The sequence below is a fragment of the Dryas octopetala genome, chromosome 6, assembly GCF_963921425.1.
Source record: "Dryas octopetala chromosome 6, drDryOcto1.1, whole genome shotgun sequence".
NCBI lineage: Eukaryota > Viridiplantae > Streptophyta > Magnoliopsida > Rosales > Rosaceae > Dryas > Dryas octopetala.
In genome coordinates, this window is record NC_141371.1 from 13,469,425 (window position 1) to 13,485,410 (window position 15,986).

The 15,986-nt window shown below is 35.2% G+C and overlaps 2 protein-coding genes across 4 annotated transcripts; one reads left to right on the forward strand and one right to left on the reverse strand.

Moving 5' to 3' along the window:
- The first annotated feature begins 693 nt into the window (after positions 1-693).
- On the forward strand, positions 694-13,032 carry LOC147282578 (uncharacterized). Of its 3 annotated transcripts, none has more exons than XM_086246643.1 (15): positions 694-1,217; positions 1,579-1,786; positions 3,217-3,296; positions 3,996-4,034; positions 4,772-4,790; positions 6,330-6,476; positions 7,448-7,575; positions 7,659-7,727; positions 8,226-8,311; positions 9,510-9,619; positions 10,224-10,274; positions 10,416-10,474; positions 11,528-11,572; positions 12,147-12,221; positions 12,719-13,032. In XM_086246643.1, exons 1-15 carry the CDS (start codon positions 1,059-1,061, stop codon positions 12,848-12,850), a joined length of 1,407 nt encoding a protein of 468 aa, XP_086102769.1. In that variant the 5' UTR covers positions 694-1,058; the 3' UTR covers positions 12,851-13,032. The 3 variants fall into 3 exon arrangements, with proteins under 3 accessions (XP_086102769.1, XP_086102771.1, XP_086102770.1); XM_086246644.1 differs by having other exon boundaries at positions 696-1,217; positions 6,330-6,383; XM_086246645.1 differs by lacking the exon at positions 6,330-6,476 and having other exon boundaries at positions 695-1,217.
- Positions 13,033-13,179: 147 nt separating this feature from the next.
- On the reverse strand, positions 13,180-15,300 carry LOC147282579 (Pentatricopeptide repeat (PPR) superfamily protein). Its single transcript, XM_086246641.1, has one exon. It carries the CDS (start codon positions 15,153-15,155, stop codon positions 13,212-13,214), a length of 1,944 nt encoding a protein of 647 aa, XP_086102767.1. The 5' UTR covers positions 15,156-15,300; the 3' UTR covers positions 13,180-13,211.
- Between the last annotated feature and the right edge of the window lie 686 nt (positions 15,301-15,986).

Sequence of the window (15,986 nt, forward strand, 5' to 3'; positions counted from 1 at the left end):
CGGGCTGCATTTGAGTTTCTGTGGATTTTATGGGAAAGAAAAGGCCATGGATAGATAGAGGAGGAAGAGACGAGAAGAACCTAACCGGTCTAATGCCTCGTCGTTGCCGGACTTGACGGATCGCCGGCGAGGGAGCTCGAGTTTGCCTACACCGATTTGGCGTCGATGTTATGTTTCACGAAAAGTGGAGGGCAAAGAGAGGAAGATGAAGGATAGGTGAGTGTGATGGGATCGGTATCGCCGGCAACCGTCGCCAGACGGGGGCGCACGCGCTGACTACAGTAGTGGGAAGAGAGAGAACGCAGAGGGGAGAGAGGCACGCATATGGGAGAGAGAGAGAGATAGAGAGAGAGAGCACCTATAAATGGAAAATGAAAATTAAAAAAAATGATAAAATTGAAAAATTAAAAGATGAAGAGTCAAATTTGGCTGGGTATTAGTTGACTAGGGGGTTTAAGAAAATATTAAGTATTAAATTAGAGGTTATAAGAGAGGTAGATTTTGGGTGGAGGTTATGAGAGATTATAATATTAAAATTTAAATATTATTAATTTTAGGATAATATTAGATATTTTTAAATTAAAAATATTTAGATAATATTTTTGGACGTGAATCAAAAATTCAAAAGTATTAGTTTAAGTGAGGAGAGAAAATTGGACCGGCTGAAATGGCTCTCTCGTTTTAAACCCAATATTTATAGCAGAAGTTTGAGCCAAAATCCACTAATCAGAAACCTATTATAAGGTTCAACTCCAGTAATCAATTAATCAAAGCAGTCCAAATCCAACACCCATATACTTCAAAGAGAAAATCATCCAACACCCATATGCTATTTCGTAGACACCAGACCACCAGACTTGCGCGATAGTGAGAGAGAGAGAGAGAGAGAGAGGAGAAGACTCACAGTCACAAGCTAATGGCTGCTGATTGAAGGTTCCTGCTAAAAGTTTGGGGTTGAATGGTTCCGTAAATTGCATTTGGGCGGGGGCGATAGATAGCTTGTGGGGGTCCTCTGCTTCGACATTGGGGCAGTGAGTGTGAAATGGTGCTATGAATTCATGGCCTGCTCTCACACTTCGCTGCTTCACATTCTTCCCCTTCGCAGAAACTTCACATTGTTTTGTAGAAGCTTATCAAGCACTGCGAGGGTTGGGCACCACTTGCGCAGTCCGAAGAAACCCAATTCAGTCCATTTTTCGCCTATAATATCCCCAAAGGTATATTACCCAATTATGTAGTTATTGTTTGAAACGGTTTGAGGCGGTCTTTTTTTTATTTTAATGTGAAAAATTTGATGTAAGACAACCCCTTTAAATTTGAAGTTAGGTTTTGTATGATTATCAGTGGAATGCCAAGTGACCACCATGAAATTTTGGGTTGCGTATCCTTAAGTTTAGTACACAACAAGTTAGTATGCAGTTGTGATTTATGTGTATAACTGTATATGTATATGTGTGTGTATAAATATATGGTAATTGGTTTTTGTGCAAGTATTTTGAATACGTTTAGTGGGTTTAGTTAATATTCTTATGTTATTTATAACATTTTTTAAACTTGGTTGTTTTTCATACATTTTAGGGCTATTGTAATATATCAAATAGTTTTAATTCGGCTTTACCGGGAGTTGTTAATGAGAGCGCTAGTGCTGAGCAAGTACGACATGGAGATATGCTGCTTGACTTAGTCAAGCATGAAGAAAAGAAAGTGAATAGTAACCCTTCAGATGGTAGAGTAATGCTCATTGACGGCACATCAATCATATATAGAGCATACTATAAACTTTTAGGTATGTTATACAATTCCTTCTCTTGGTATATGTCTTTCTTTATTCTGAAATTGGATTCGTCTATTGTTTAGGGTGTACATTGAAATAGATGAACTGGTTGACTTTTTATGATGTTTTTGCATATTTATTTTGGGTGTAAGAAATTAGGGTGCTACATTGAAAGCCATAATAATCTGATGGCTACCAACATGATCTTTGAACGTGCCAGCATTACCATAACTATCTTCAACATTACACATGTAACTTGAAACAACAAGACCATAAGTGAAGTTAGTTCTATACAATCTGGCAGTTAAACGCCAATGTATAATCTTCTTGCCTTTTAAGGTTATCCATGTTACAATCTGGCCTAGAGCCACTGATCAATAAACAGAATGCCACTTTATGAGGTACAATCTATTGCTAATTTTTTCTTTTTCTTTTTCCTTTTTGGAGTGCCAATATCCAATCTTACTTTTGATGCCTGATAGTTAATTTTAACCTTTGACATTAAATTCTCAGATGATGAACATGTAAACCTATCATCCATATCTGTCTGATCTCTGAGATTATAAAAATAATACAACATGAAATAAAAAACTGATAAATTTTGATGTTAAACTCTGCCAGAAACCTGATATACAGATTCTGATTATTGTCTTTTGAATCCCTTCTTGCAGCCTTTGGATTCTTCATTTTTTTCTTGTTTAGGTTTTTGGGGGCCTGAACCCGTCTCTTCCTTGAAATAACTGTTGCTTTTGTAGGGAAAATTCAGGCTGACTTGTCATATGATGGACATTTTGTGGTTGGACTTCTATGAAATTCCTAGTTCTCACTTCTCGGTCTCGATTTAAATACAATCATGTTCTGCTCCTCTTTCGTATAATTTTGTGTCGTTGTTACTCCTTTCCTATCTGCTGAAGTCAGTTTTTACTCCTGAAAATAAAATTTAAAGTACTGGAAAGATTATAAATTTACAGATTTTTTCAGTAAATTATAAGGTTAAATTTATGCCGATATATTATGCACATTATATTTGTACACTAGCTTTATTCTGCAAATTAGAAAATTTTTCATTTTCTATTGCCTTATTGAATGCTTAACAGAAGGCTACCCCCCCAAGAGGATGTTTTCTGCCAGACTTTTAAAAAACATAAGCCAATTTCCTTTCTTATTATCTTTTGCAACTTTACACAAACAAATTTAAGATTTAGGGCAGTATGTCTGTATTTGAAACTTCTTTTTAAAATTTTTTAGAATTGGTTAGAAGAGGCACCACATTTTTAATATATCTCCTTGTTTGGTAGTTCGCTTCTATGGTATATGAGTTGCTTTTGGTCATAGAGTGTGCATCCTAAAATTAGCTCATTTGAATTCCAATGATGTGCTTTTCTTTTTTGTTTGATAATTTAGCACCACTAACCATTCTTTATTTCTTTTGATGAGAGTAGCGAAGTTGCACCATGGCCATCTGTCACATGCTGATGGAAATGGAGATTGGGTGCTGACCATATTTACAGCGCTTTCTCTTGTAAGTGATGTTTATGTAGAGGATTCAATTCTTTTTCAGTTCTTTCTTTTTATGTACTTCTAATAAGAACTGACCTTATGTTACTCTTCTTTTCAGATGTAAAATTTATATGCCTTTGAAATTTATATTTTCTCATATTTTATAGATTTAGCAGCAAAATTACGTTAAATTGCTGTGTGAATGTATGATTGTGTGACCAAATTTCAATTATTATTCTTCTTTTTTATTTGACACTGCAAATAGAATCCTGATTCTGAGAATAATAAGAAATAGTCCAATTTGTTATATTATGGGAAGTTATCTTGTTCCAGTGCTTTTTTAGGATGTAACTTGGTCTGAGTTGGAAAGTTTGTAGTTGTGAATCTTATTGAGTAAGTTAGACTATATGTGATTAATCCTTGGGCATCCTCCTGTTATACTAGCCACAAGAAAATTTGATTATTTTCCCATTTCAGCTTCTTTTTTACTCTTCCCATTTCAGTTTCTTTTTTACTAGTATCTGGTTCCTGTCTAATAAATACGGTGTATCAGTGTATGACTGGAATTTTCTAAAGGGTTTACTTGGTATATTTTATATAGGATTGCAATGCACTAAGAAGTCTTTATGGCTGGGTCGAATGCAAACCAAAAGTAGTTACATTTCCTTTTATCATTTGTAATTTTAGGTCTAAGGCTTTTTTTATTTTGATTTTCTTGCAGATAATTGACGTGCTAAAGTTTGCCCCTTCCCATGTGGCGGTATGATTTTCTTCCATTATGTGTGTATCATACATTATATCTGCATTATCATTCTATTTTACTCATAATTTCTGGTATGCATGTTCTTGTTTCATTTTCCTGTTCTTAATTGGTTGGCTTACATTTTGTTTCTTCCTGTTTGGCCTTTTCTAATTTTATTTGACAAACTTAGAAAGACTAGTGATATGGAACCAATAGGCAAAAGAGAAGAAAGAGAAATAAAAGAGAGGGAGAAAGAGATGAGGAGAGGAGAGGGGGAAGTGAGAAAAGGAATAGGATTAATTTTATAACTCAAGTGTGTCTCAAAAATGTTGTATCATGGCCTATTTATAAGGCCAGTCTGTAAACCACACCAAAATCAACCCCTCAATCAACTCCATGATCAAATTAATATGCTCCCTCAAATTAAAATCCCTAATCAGATCCATTATCAAATCCTTCCCTAATCAAACCAAATCCCTTGTTTTTTTCCCTTCATTCTCCATCAACTAGTGCATTGTTGTTTCCATTTATGTGGTGTCAAATGTATTTCAATCATCATATAAGATGCAAATATTGATTGCACAGAACAGTTATTTCTTCTAATTAGGACATAGTAGCCTTTGATCCTTGTTTGGTTCTCCTTGAATATTTCTGAATATCATATCCTCCATTCTTTTCTTGCAAGTGTCTTTCTACTTTTGAATTGGATACAACTGCTTGTAATTTTTTCTTCTTTTGTTCATCTTTTCATGCAGGTGGTATTTGACCATGATGGTGGGATATGAATTTTGTTGACCTCTTCCCTTTGTACTTGATTTGCTTAAATGCTGTATATACTTATACACCGTATTAATGTTCTACATTAATTGCTATTTAGCTCTTTTAAATGCTATATACTCCAAAATCATGGGCTTAGCTAATGAAGTTTGAGTGAAGTCATATATAGTGTTCTCAATATGTAAGTTGGGCCGTTGGGGAAAGGGGGGGGGGGGGGGGGACGGTATTTCGCTTAAAAAAAGGATTTTCTGTTAAGATACCTTGTCCTATGGTTACTTATATTTTACATACAGTGGTATTGCAGGACATCCTGACTGTTGATCTCATGCATGGTTGGAGGGCTGGATGTCAGGGATGTCAGTGTTGTGTGTTTAATGTGGTGCATTTTAAAAGAGAAGAATAAGTTTTAGTTTTCCCTAAGGGGATTTTAGATTCAGACAACTTTAGATAAAATATTATTACAACAAACAACAAACTAAGCGGTTCCCCCCCCTTAAAGGAGCCACTTTGTATGTATATTTTTTTCGGGTTCCACTTTTTGATCATTCAGATCTTTTCATGTAAATACTATAAATTAACATGTGCAACATGATATATAACAGATATAATAAATTGATGATCTGTCACCCGCCCACTCCCTCCTCTTTACACATGGGAATATTTTCATATACTTACTCTGGTGATTTTCCCAGGAACCATTTACATATGAAACTATTTACAACTTTTACTTCTTGTAATATCTCTTTCCATATCTCTATCAAGTTTAATTTAATAAATTTTTCTTCTTTTATTCTCCACATTCCTTTCGTTTACACCGTCTTCCCTTTAGATCTCCATCTCTCATGCTAGATTTGTGAAACCAGGTGCAACTTATGTTTTAATTATGAAGTCTACGTGGTATTTCATGTAAAGTAATTCATTAACTAATGGATAAGCTTCAAGAGCATTATGCTAAAGTAGCATTTTGTGGTCCAAGCAGTAATGTACATATGCCTGGAAGAGCTTATTTCAGAGGATGTATCATGTCTTGTGGTTATTCATGTAAGAAGTAGTTCTAGGAGTTGATTGACTTGTAAATTTCCTCTCATTGGATCAATAATTATTCATAGAGTTGAACATAATTATGCATTTCTGGCGGGTGAAATCTCTATTTGAAGGAGGAATTTTGAACAAGAGTCTATAGAAAGTACTTTGTTCCCTGTTCCTTTAGGTGGTTAGAGATTACATAGGGCCACAGTTGGTCATTCAATTTTGTACAGAAAAAAGAGATGTATATTCTTTTGTAAATTGTTCAGTAATGGTTTACCTTTTTGTCATAAATTAACAATTGTGCTCTTATGTCATATAATACTTTGCATATGCTTCTAGAAGCAGTTAATTTTAGGTTTTATCTGAATTTTAAGATGTTGAACACTGTTATTTAGTTTCATCTACCTTTCACCCCCAATCACTGGCTAATTATGAGTTATCAGCTGCTTTGGTATGTGTAGCCGTTTTTCAAGCCCATTTTTGATTACACAGACCTTCTCTTTTCAGGAGTTTCATTTGGTCAAACTTGTATTTCATCCAAAGAAAGTGTTAAAGGAAAAGGTATGATTCTTTGTATTTTAGTTTTTTTCTCGGTTGGCATGTTGGAGTTGCGAACGTTGGCCAATCTGAAAACTAAGTCGTGGTCGTTAGTAGGTAGGAATAGATACCTGCCAAGTCTTGTGAGGTTTACTTATTATATATTTATCCTGCTGAGTTTACCTACATAATGTACACCTAATGTAGTCATCAAACACCCTACCTTGTTATAGGATGACCCCAGGTTACTTCCTATGTTCCCACATCAATAAAAATTGAAATGCATATGCAATGTCTTTTAACCCTGCTTGGAGACTTTGAATTTTCCAGTTGTTGCTTTCTTGTTGTAAATATTTTATTTTGCTGTTACATTCTGTTAAAAATTCTGTTACCTAGGCCTAGTAATGATATATTTATTTTGCTAGAGATTCTGATTAATTATTTTTTGAAAAGAAACAAAACTTTATTAACTCAAAAGCCATGTCAATGCGTGGATGAGAAGTCCACAGCCAACTTATAATAAGAAACAGTATGACCAAACACTATACAGAATACAAGTCAACAAAGAACAAACTGAACCAACAAGCAAACACCAATCCACCACAGCTAGCAAATCTAGAAAAATAGTTGAATAGGAAATCCCTCTAAAATCAGTAGAAACCCGCCCACAAGGCTGACCAAAATCCTGTGGAAAGAACAAACGTATACTGATATCCTTGTTTTCTTTCTTTTGCTTTTCTACCCTTATTCTTGTGGTTGGGTATGAAAAATGTTTTTTTTTTTTTTTGTCTTTTTCCTGTTCCTTGTGATACTGCTTATTTGGGTAATTACTGAACTTAATATTTTTTTAGCTATAAAATTTAAGGTTTTAAAACCTTGTCTAAGAGCTGTTATCTGCTTATTATCTAGGAAGGTGTAGGTTAGTGGACCATCTTGTTCACTGCACTGTATGTTGTGTTGTTCTTTCTTTCTTTTAATGAAAGTTTGTTTCTAATAAAAAAAGAAAAAGAAAAAAAGAGCTGTTATCTGCATTGTCTCTTTTTCAGGAGTGACTTGTCTTATAATATGATCTTTATTTTTATTTAAAGGCCTGAATTTTCGTCATACTTTATACCCTGCATACAAGAGCAATCGGCCCCCTACACCTGATACCATTATTCAGGGACTTCAATACTTGAAAGCATCCATCAAGGCTATGTCCATTAAGGTGATTGAGGTAATAGCTCTATATCACAGCTTAATATGGATAGCTGATCCTATTGGTATGTGGTGATTGATCATGAGTCTACTTAAAGGCAGGTACCAGGTGTGGAAGCTGATGATGTGATTGGAACGTTGGCTGTTAGGAGTGTTGATACTGGGTACAAGGTTAAATTCCGAAGTTCTATTGTTGAAAGAAGACTGTTCTTTGAAATATGCTTAATGTTATCCACGATGATTTTTCTTTTTCTGTTTTGTTTTTTTGTTGTAGCTGAAGAATGAATGAATGATTGAACACACTTTCTTGTTCATAAGATAATTCACAACTTTGATTGTCAAGTGGGAATCCCACTTTCATATATGCTCCAGCTTGAGGTGGAGTGCTGGAGATTAACTATAATTAGGATTCCAAGCATATTTGGTTTCCTTCTTTTTTTAAGGGTGTGATCTAATTTTCTGAATTATATGATTGGGTTGTTATTTAGTTTCCTATTGTAATTAGGGTTGTACCTTTAACCGTATGAATCTTATTCTCTCCCTGTTTTTCTTAACAAAAGGAACAAATCAAAATAGTCGCATGATAAATAACATAGTGGGATAATAGTATACATTTTTTTTCCTTATAGATCTGCTCAATCACTTTTGATTGCACGGACCTTTTCACAGGTACGTGTTGTCTCCCCAGACAAAGACTTTTTTCAGATCCTATCGCCTTCATTACGGCTTCTACGAATTGCTCCACGTGGCTTTGAGTAAGTAACTTTATTGAATATCCATGTTTACTTCATGGCTTATGCTCCAATCTGTGTAAAAATCTTAGTTCTTCTTTACAAATTTGCTTATAACAAATGAAGAAAGCTCTGAAGAGAATTATGTATAACAATTAACCTATGAAACAGTGGTCTGATTGGTTGATACAGGGTACTTCAAATTATAATAATGCCACAGAATTAATCAGTATCATTTTCTTTTACGTCCAGTAGATTAAAATCATCGGTTACCTTTGACTTTATGACATTTCAGTTTCAAATATTAGGATTGGTGCAGTTTTCTTCTGTGATTCTGTTCTGTTTACTCCGGTGTCTTGAATTTTCGTCATAGACTTGAGTAGTTGAGTGTCATGTGTTCTTGGTTTAGTGTATTCCTTGTCCACACTTGTCTTTTGAATTAATAGATTTCTGTTTCGCGTCATAAAAAAAAGAGGAAAGAAGAATGATTAAAACACAATTTTTTTCTTATAAAAAAACTATATAATTTTTTCTTACCGGTACATAAGATTGTTGCATCTTCTTTTTATTTTGCACTTCAATGAAGTTTCAATAGTAGAATAGTTTGAGATAAGTATCCCTCTCATCCCGCTTCTTATTTATAAACCCAATGGAATTACACCTTGAATTGTTGTTATTGGTTAGGAAAATTTTTTTTGGCACAACTTTTTGATTTGAACCTTAAAGTATAGATGAGGGAAAATGTCTGAGATGATTTGATCAAGAGCCTTGGAGATCCAAGGATGATCCACTATGGAAAACTAAGTTGGTAAACCAAAAAATTAACATGAATAGAAGTAGTAGAAAGCATAGAGATAAATAAAGAGTGAGCTTGGGTAGGTCCAAGTGGCTGAGGAGTGTTCATATTGAGGACCCCAAATTATTCATGAATAGGATTCACCCCCAATCATTTCTAGGATAAAGGCTTGAGTTGAGTTGAATTTTATTGAATGGTTCAGTGTGTATCAATTAATACTTATACCTCTGCATTCCCTTTCCTTATCAGGAAAAGAGAAGGGTGATGCATAGCAATTTTTTTCATCCATCGTTAGTGTTGCTGAGAATGAAAGATTTGAAAGTGTGAAACTTTGTATTCATATTCTTCATTCATTGTTATTGTCTTATTTTGTATTTGTTTTTCAGTTTGAATTTGGACTCTGATGTATGCGTATTGCTTTCCCAGGATGGTTTCATTTGGTATGGAGGATTTTGCTAAAAAATATGGAACTCTGCAACCTTCTCAGTTTGTTGATGTGATCTCACTTGTCGGTGACAAATGCGATAATATTCCAGGTTATGTGTGTTTCATTTTGTGAAAATTCAAATGAGAAAGTAAGAAAGATTTTTCAGTTTTCCTTGTTTAATGGAAGAAAATGTATAGAGAATATGAATATTTAGTACTGAAAAATGATGAGTAATTATAGCATGATATTCACTATTTCCAAGGCATGAGATGAAATTCAGTGAAATTTTTCTTTAAAATGTGAGACATCAGCCTCATGGCAATATTTTCATATGAGAAAAAATTGTCAGAGTTTTCATTTCTGGGAAAGTGACAATGATGCACCTGTTCCATTTTTCGAATGGTAATGTAAGAGCATTTATGTAACAATATTTTAATTTAGTTGCTTTTAAATGAAGTTCCTAGGTATCTTAATAATTATCTTTCACTTGAGCTGGGGGGATGGGTGGTTGACGTATCCCTGTTGTACTAGAATAATTAAGAAACAGAAGTATAGTTTTAATGAATGTCAATGGCTTATAAGAATGTTGTATTGGGCTTGGGAAAGGATCCTTGTTCTGGAACTTTTAAGCAGTTTTCTTTTCATTATTATGTTTCTGAGAGCAAAATGAGCATTGAAGCTTGTGTTTCAATAATTGGTTGTAATAATTGCAGGAGTTAATGGAATTGGAAATGTTCATGCTGTGCAACTGATCACTAAATTTGGTGCGTCAATATGTCATCTTTCGTACTTTCTTTTGGAAATGTGAAGCTCGCATGGTTCCAGCAATAGGGAGTCTTTCATGAAGGCCCAACTGCTCATGTAGTGCTTGGTATACTAATAATTAACCTCACTTCTGCTGACAGGCACATTGGAGAATTTATTGCAGTGCGTTGATCAAGTTGAGGAGGAACGAATCAGAAAGGTAATGGCATTAGTTATGTGTAATTAACAATCTCATGAATAAAAACTGCTTGTTAAAATAATTTTTCACTCATTATCAACTTTCTTTATTAAAAAAAAATTGAAAAATGAAAAAAAGAACACTGGTCTGGTGTCGGGGGATAAGTCGGGGTGAACTAGGCCAGGAGATTATTTCTGATTGATTGTACCTGTTTGAACTTTTAATCACATTTGAGATCCTTAGTGGGGTTTGAATCAATATGGCTGATGCACAACCTGAGTTCAAACAGTTTGAATGAAATTGTATTTTTAATCCTGGAAACAAATAAATTTTAATTCACATTGGGTTCTGTAACCTGGACCTGATTTGAGTTTTCATGGTTTTAAATTAATCAAGCATGGAGGGAGCACATCTGATCCTTGCTGGACTTTAATTTTAAATTGGTCCATTGGTACACAGCAATCCGATCCAATGTTGATTGTTTTGTAAATTGTGCAATTTTCTAATCTGACCTAAGATTGTAATCCCATTTAATGTTGATTGGATTGGATTGGATGATCGGTATTTAGTGAAGGCAAAAGGATATTGAAAAAAAAAATTTGTCATAAAATTAAATCCAATCACAGATTTTATTAGATTTAGATGTGAAATGAAGATTGAAGACAAACGAAAAGTATTATTTTGTATAATGTACCAAACATAATTCTATCGAATGCTATCTTATATCATTCCAGAAATCAGAGCTGTATATTAAGAAATTTAGATGTGAAATGAAGATTGAAGACAAATGAAAAGTATGATGTTTGTATAATGTACCAAACATAATTCTATCGAATGCTATCTTATATCATTCCAGAAATCAGAGCTGTATATTAATAAAAATTTCTATAATATCAATGCCTACAAGTTACAGCCAAAGAATCATGAATTGGTCGGTTGCAAATTGGATTGGATTTGAACACCCCTATTCTCTTGGACAGACAGTATTACCTGTAAGCTAATTCATAATTGTTCAGAACTTATAATGTGATATCTGATTGACAATGCTATATATTTGTTTTTTTGTTGTTGTAGGCCTTGATAACAAGTGCTGATCAGGCTCTCTTGAGCAAGAACTTGGTAATCATATCAGCATTTGCTTTACGTAGTTTGCTCTTCTTTCATTCTCTTGTCTTTTTTTTTTTTTTCTCTTTCTCCTTTTGGGGTTGAGGTTTGCCCGTTAGACATTTGCAGGAACTCCCAGTGAAAAAAAGAGTTGTCCTTCCATGAAGTGATATTTTGAGGGCATAAACACTTATTTATGCTATTATATGTTAAACAGTGAATTCCTTATTTCTGATAAAGCAGAAGAAAAGTTGAAGGCCCTATAAATTTGTGGTTGTGTGGTAAAGATCACACCAAAAGAAAAACTAGAAATGTTTAATCAGAATGGAATAGTGAGATCGACCAAACAAACCAAAAAGAATGAAATAGTGAGAGGATTTTGTATGATTTATGCAGATTTTGACTTTGTCTGGGTAGAGTAAGTATCTATTTATTGTCATTTCATTCATATACAAGGACTTCCTCCTGGCCAAAAAAAAAAAAAGGCTTCCTAAGAGGTCATTGCCATTTCTTTCATATGGCTAGTAATGTTTAACATCTTTTCATAACATGTTTTCTTTTGATATGTAATTGCTCTCTATTATGACAGGCACTACTACGTTCTGATCTTCCATTCTACATGGTACCTTTTGGCACAAAAGATCTGACATTTAAAAAACCTGAGGTTTGTGCAATTACAACTAGAATTTTGAAGTATGCAGTTACATTGGCTTGAATCCCATAAAGCAAGTCATCATACATGACAGCGCTTCTTTTGTTTGTTATGGAATGAATTCTAGTAGATTATTAATAGATTGAACATAGTCTGTGGCTTAGAGTTTCCTATCATCTGCGATAGATGAATGCTAGATCTACCACCTACTAGTTACTGTGTTGGGCTGATGTCTTAGTATACTTTTCCCTTTATAGAAATTCATTACATCTTTAAATTTTAAGATATTCTTAAATGTTGCTTGAATTTGTAAAGCTTCCAGACCATTACGTTTGTCACTGTTAAAAATTACGAAGTGCATGAATTATATCTATACCCTCCTTAACTAATCTAAACATGTTGAACACATGCATTTAGTATACAAGTAAAATGTTATGCCCTGATGGCACAATTAGTGATTCTGGTTGTTGATGAGTTTGTATTTGGAAAACTGATTCGTATGTTTACAGGACAATGGAGAGAAATTCACGAGCCTCTTAACTGCTATTAGTGCATATGCGGAAGGATTTTCAGCTGATCCACTCATCAGGAGAGCATTTTACTTATGGAACAAACTGGAAAACCATAATCAAGTTTTTTAGTTCCACACTTGGTTGTATTCGTATAGTAGGAAGCCTAAGCTTGTTATAAAAAGGATACGCAGGCAGCAGAAGATTCAGGGGTTTTCTTTGTAAATTCAGTTTATCAATTTTGTTTTAATACTGGGTATATAGGCTCATCAGCTTGAAATGTATTCAATGTAATCAATCAATCAAATTTCATCCACATCAGCCTGAAATTTATTACATGGAAATTACAAGAATGCCATGGCAGCTAGGGTCGGGGCTGAAGGGTGCAAGCTCAAGGGTGAGGACTAATAGTGCCTTCCTCTACTGCCAAATCTTATCAAGGCTGCATATCACTTATTAATAGTGCGTTTTGAACAATCTTCCAATTGAAAGTTTATGTTTCTGAAAAATCTTCATCAACTGTAAAATCATTATCCATTACATTCCCAATCTTCTTCATTTTTTTATGTAGATCAGAAAGTAAGGAATATATAAGTTTAGATTGACAATGAGATTTATCACCAACCACAAACACATGCACCATATTTCCAACTTCTATCCAAGTGCAACCAGGCTGCTTCTTCAACCCCTTCTCTTTCATTTTCTTCCTCATCTTTGCAGCTTCTCTCCAATTCCCAGATGAAGCATATATGTTACATAACAACAAGTAACTGCCAGCATTTTCTGGCTCCTCTTCTAAAAGCTTCTCTGCAGCCAGTTTCCCGATATCCATGTTTCCATGAACATTACATCCAGCAAGAAGAGCCCCCCAAACAGATGCAGATACCTTAGTCCCCAGCTTCTCAAGGATATCAAAAGCCTCCTTGAGCCTCCCCGCCCGACCACAGAGATCAACCAAGCACGTGTAATGATCTTCCCTCACTTTTATCGACTCATCTCTAAGAAGCTCATTAAAATACTGCTGCCCCTCCTCCACCAAACCAGCATGGCTGCATGCAGAAAGCAGCCCCACATAAGTAACATCATCAGGTTTGCACCCTAATTGCTGCATTTCATTAAACAATTTAATTGCCTCAAAGCCACATCCATGATGTGCATAGGCTGCAATCATACCATTCCAGGAGACCAAATCCCTATGGCTTGTCAATCCATCTTCAAACATCTTTCTAGCAGTGACCAACTCCCCACATTTTGAATACATGTTTATAAGTGCAGATACCAAAAATGCACATTCCTGATAGACTGTTTTACTTATCATCTGATGTATTTGTTGTCCCTCACTAAGACCAGCTAAGTTGCTACAAGCACTCAAAACACTCACAAAAGTTCCCTGGTTAGGTTTCACCCCATTATCTGCCAGCATTTTTGAGAAAATCATCAATGCTTCTTCGTTTTGCCCATCTTGTACATATCCCGTGATCATCGTAGTCCAAGAGATGGCATTCTTTTGCGGCATCTGAATAAACAACTTCCACGCCCGCTTTAAATCCCCATTCTGAATAAAACCAGTAATCATTGTATTCCACGAAGGCATGTCCCTCTCCGGCATCCTCTCAAACAATTCAAGAGCCGCATCCAATCTCATATTCTGGGTGTAACATGTAATCATTGCATTCCACGAAACCACATTTCTTTTAGGCATCCTATCAAAAATTTCTCGAGCTTCATCAATCATGCCATTTCGGGAAAATCCTGCCACCATTGCTGTCCACGAAATAACATCCCTTTCAGGCATCAAATCGAAAAGCGTCCTTGCCTCTTCAATCCTGCCACATTGTGCTAAAGCTGTTAAAATTGTATTCCAAGAAACCACATTCCTCTCCGGCATCCTCTCAAACAATCCCAAAGCCAGATCAACCTGACCATTCCTTGCATACCCATCAATCATGGTGTTCCACGAAACCACATTCTTCACCGGCATTTGATAAAACAACCGCTCTGCCTCCTTAATCCGTTTCAACCTTACATACCCACCAACCAACGCAGTCCAAGTGATTACATTCTTCTTAGCATCCAATCTGTCAAACAGCCTCCGAGCCTCCTCCATCATCCCACACCTTATATACCCAGTGATCACTGTCGTCCATGTGACCACGTCTTTTTCAAGCATTTCATCGAACACGTGGCGTGCTTCTCCAATTTTACCATCTTTGCTAAGTTTAGTAATCACCCAGTTGGATTGTGCCACATTAGAATTGGCACTATAATCTCTATCAGGTGATCTGATTCTGGGCGTCACCGTGTAGTTCATGGAGTGGTATAGAAGTTTAAGATTACATAGCATGGGAAGGATAGCTTGAGCAAAGCTCCAGAGAGGTAATCTAGCTTTGTTGTTAACATGTATCATAGTAATTGGTAATCGTAACAGGGTTAACATGTAACGCTCTGTTCGGTTCACATCAACTCTAGATGCGATCAGATCTGAATAAAGGGACAGAGCCAAGATGGCTTTCTGGGTTGAACCTCCAACAAAATATAAGAGAGTTGAGCAAAGTAACAGATCACTCAAACAAGTACCAACCAGTTATGAGAGAAGACTGATATGGGTGATGGGTGGTGACTGATGTAAATAAGCCTATACATATATTATGTGTATGTATGCCTATATATAATGAATGATTGGCTACAAGAAAAAAAAAAAAAAAACCTGTTCACAATAATTTAATAATTTAATGTATAAATACAACCTGTTCACAATAATCTAATAATCAAAATGTGGCTAGGATATAAGGCTTCCATGTTATAGTCATCAGCTGTTTTCAACAAAATGTGGTTTATTTTTCGGTAATTGAGGGTGTCCTAGGCTAGTTTTTACGTACCATACTAATCTTTTGAGCCGGTCAAAAGCAGAAAATTCACGCTGGGGCTAAGGGATTCACAAAAGATTTTACCTCCCTTGCTGACTGGTTCAAAGAGTCAAATTAGAGATTCGAACTTAAGTGCATGGATTTACAGCTACACCTCTGAATCAACTCCTTTAACATTATACATGGTTTATTGTTGAAACAATTATTGTAGGATACATGTAAAACATACTTTATAACATATAATACACCAATTCAAAAAATGTAATAATAAGGTTAACTCCAAGGTGTTGGAGAAGTTGATTCGGAGGTGTATCTGTAAACCTCGAAGTTTGAGTCTCCAGTTCGACTCTTGGAGCCAGGCAGTAAAGGAGGTAAAATTCCTTGTGAATCCTCTAGGCCGG

Bases quoted from the DNA above. Each gene is read 5' to 3' on its own strand.
- LOC147282579 (XM_086246641.1), bottom strand. From the start codon at position 15,155: ATGTTAACCCTGTTACGATTACCAATTACTATGATACATGTTAACAAC.
- LOC147282578 (XM_086246643.1), top strand. From the start codon at position 1,059: ATGGCCTGCTCTCACACTTCGCTGCTTCACATTCTTCCCCTTCGCAGA. The intron at 1,218-1,578 runs GTATATTACCCA...CATACATTTTAG, and splicing joins CGCCTATAATATCCCCAAAG to GGCTATTGTAATATATCAAA. The intron at 11,573-12,146 runs GTAATCATATCA...CTATTATGACAG, and splicing joins CTCTCTTGAGCAAGAACTTG to GCACTACTACGTTCTGATCT.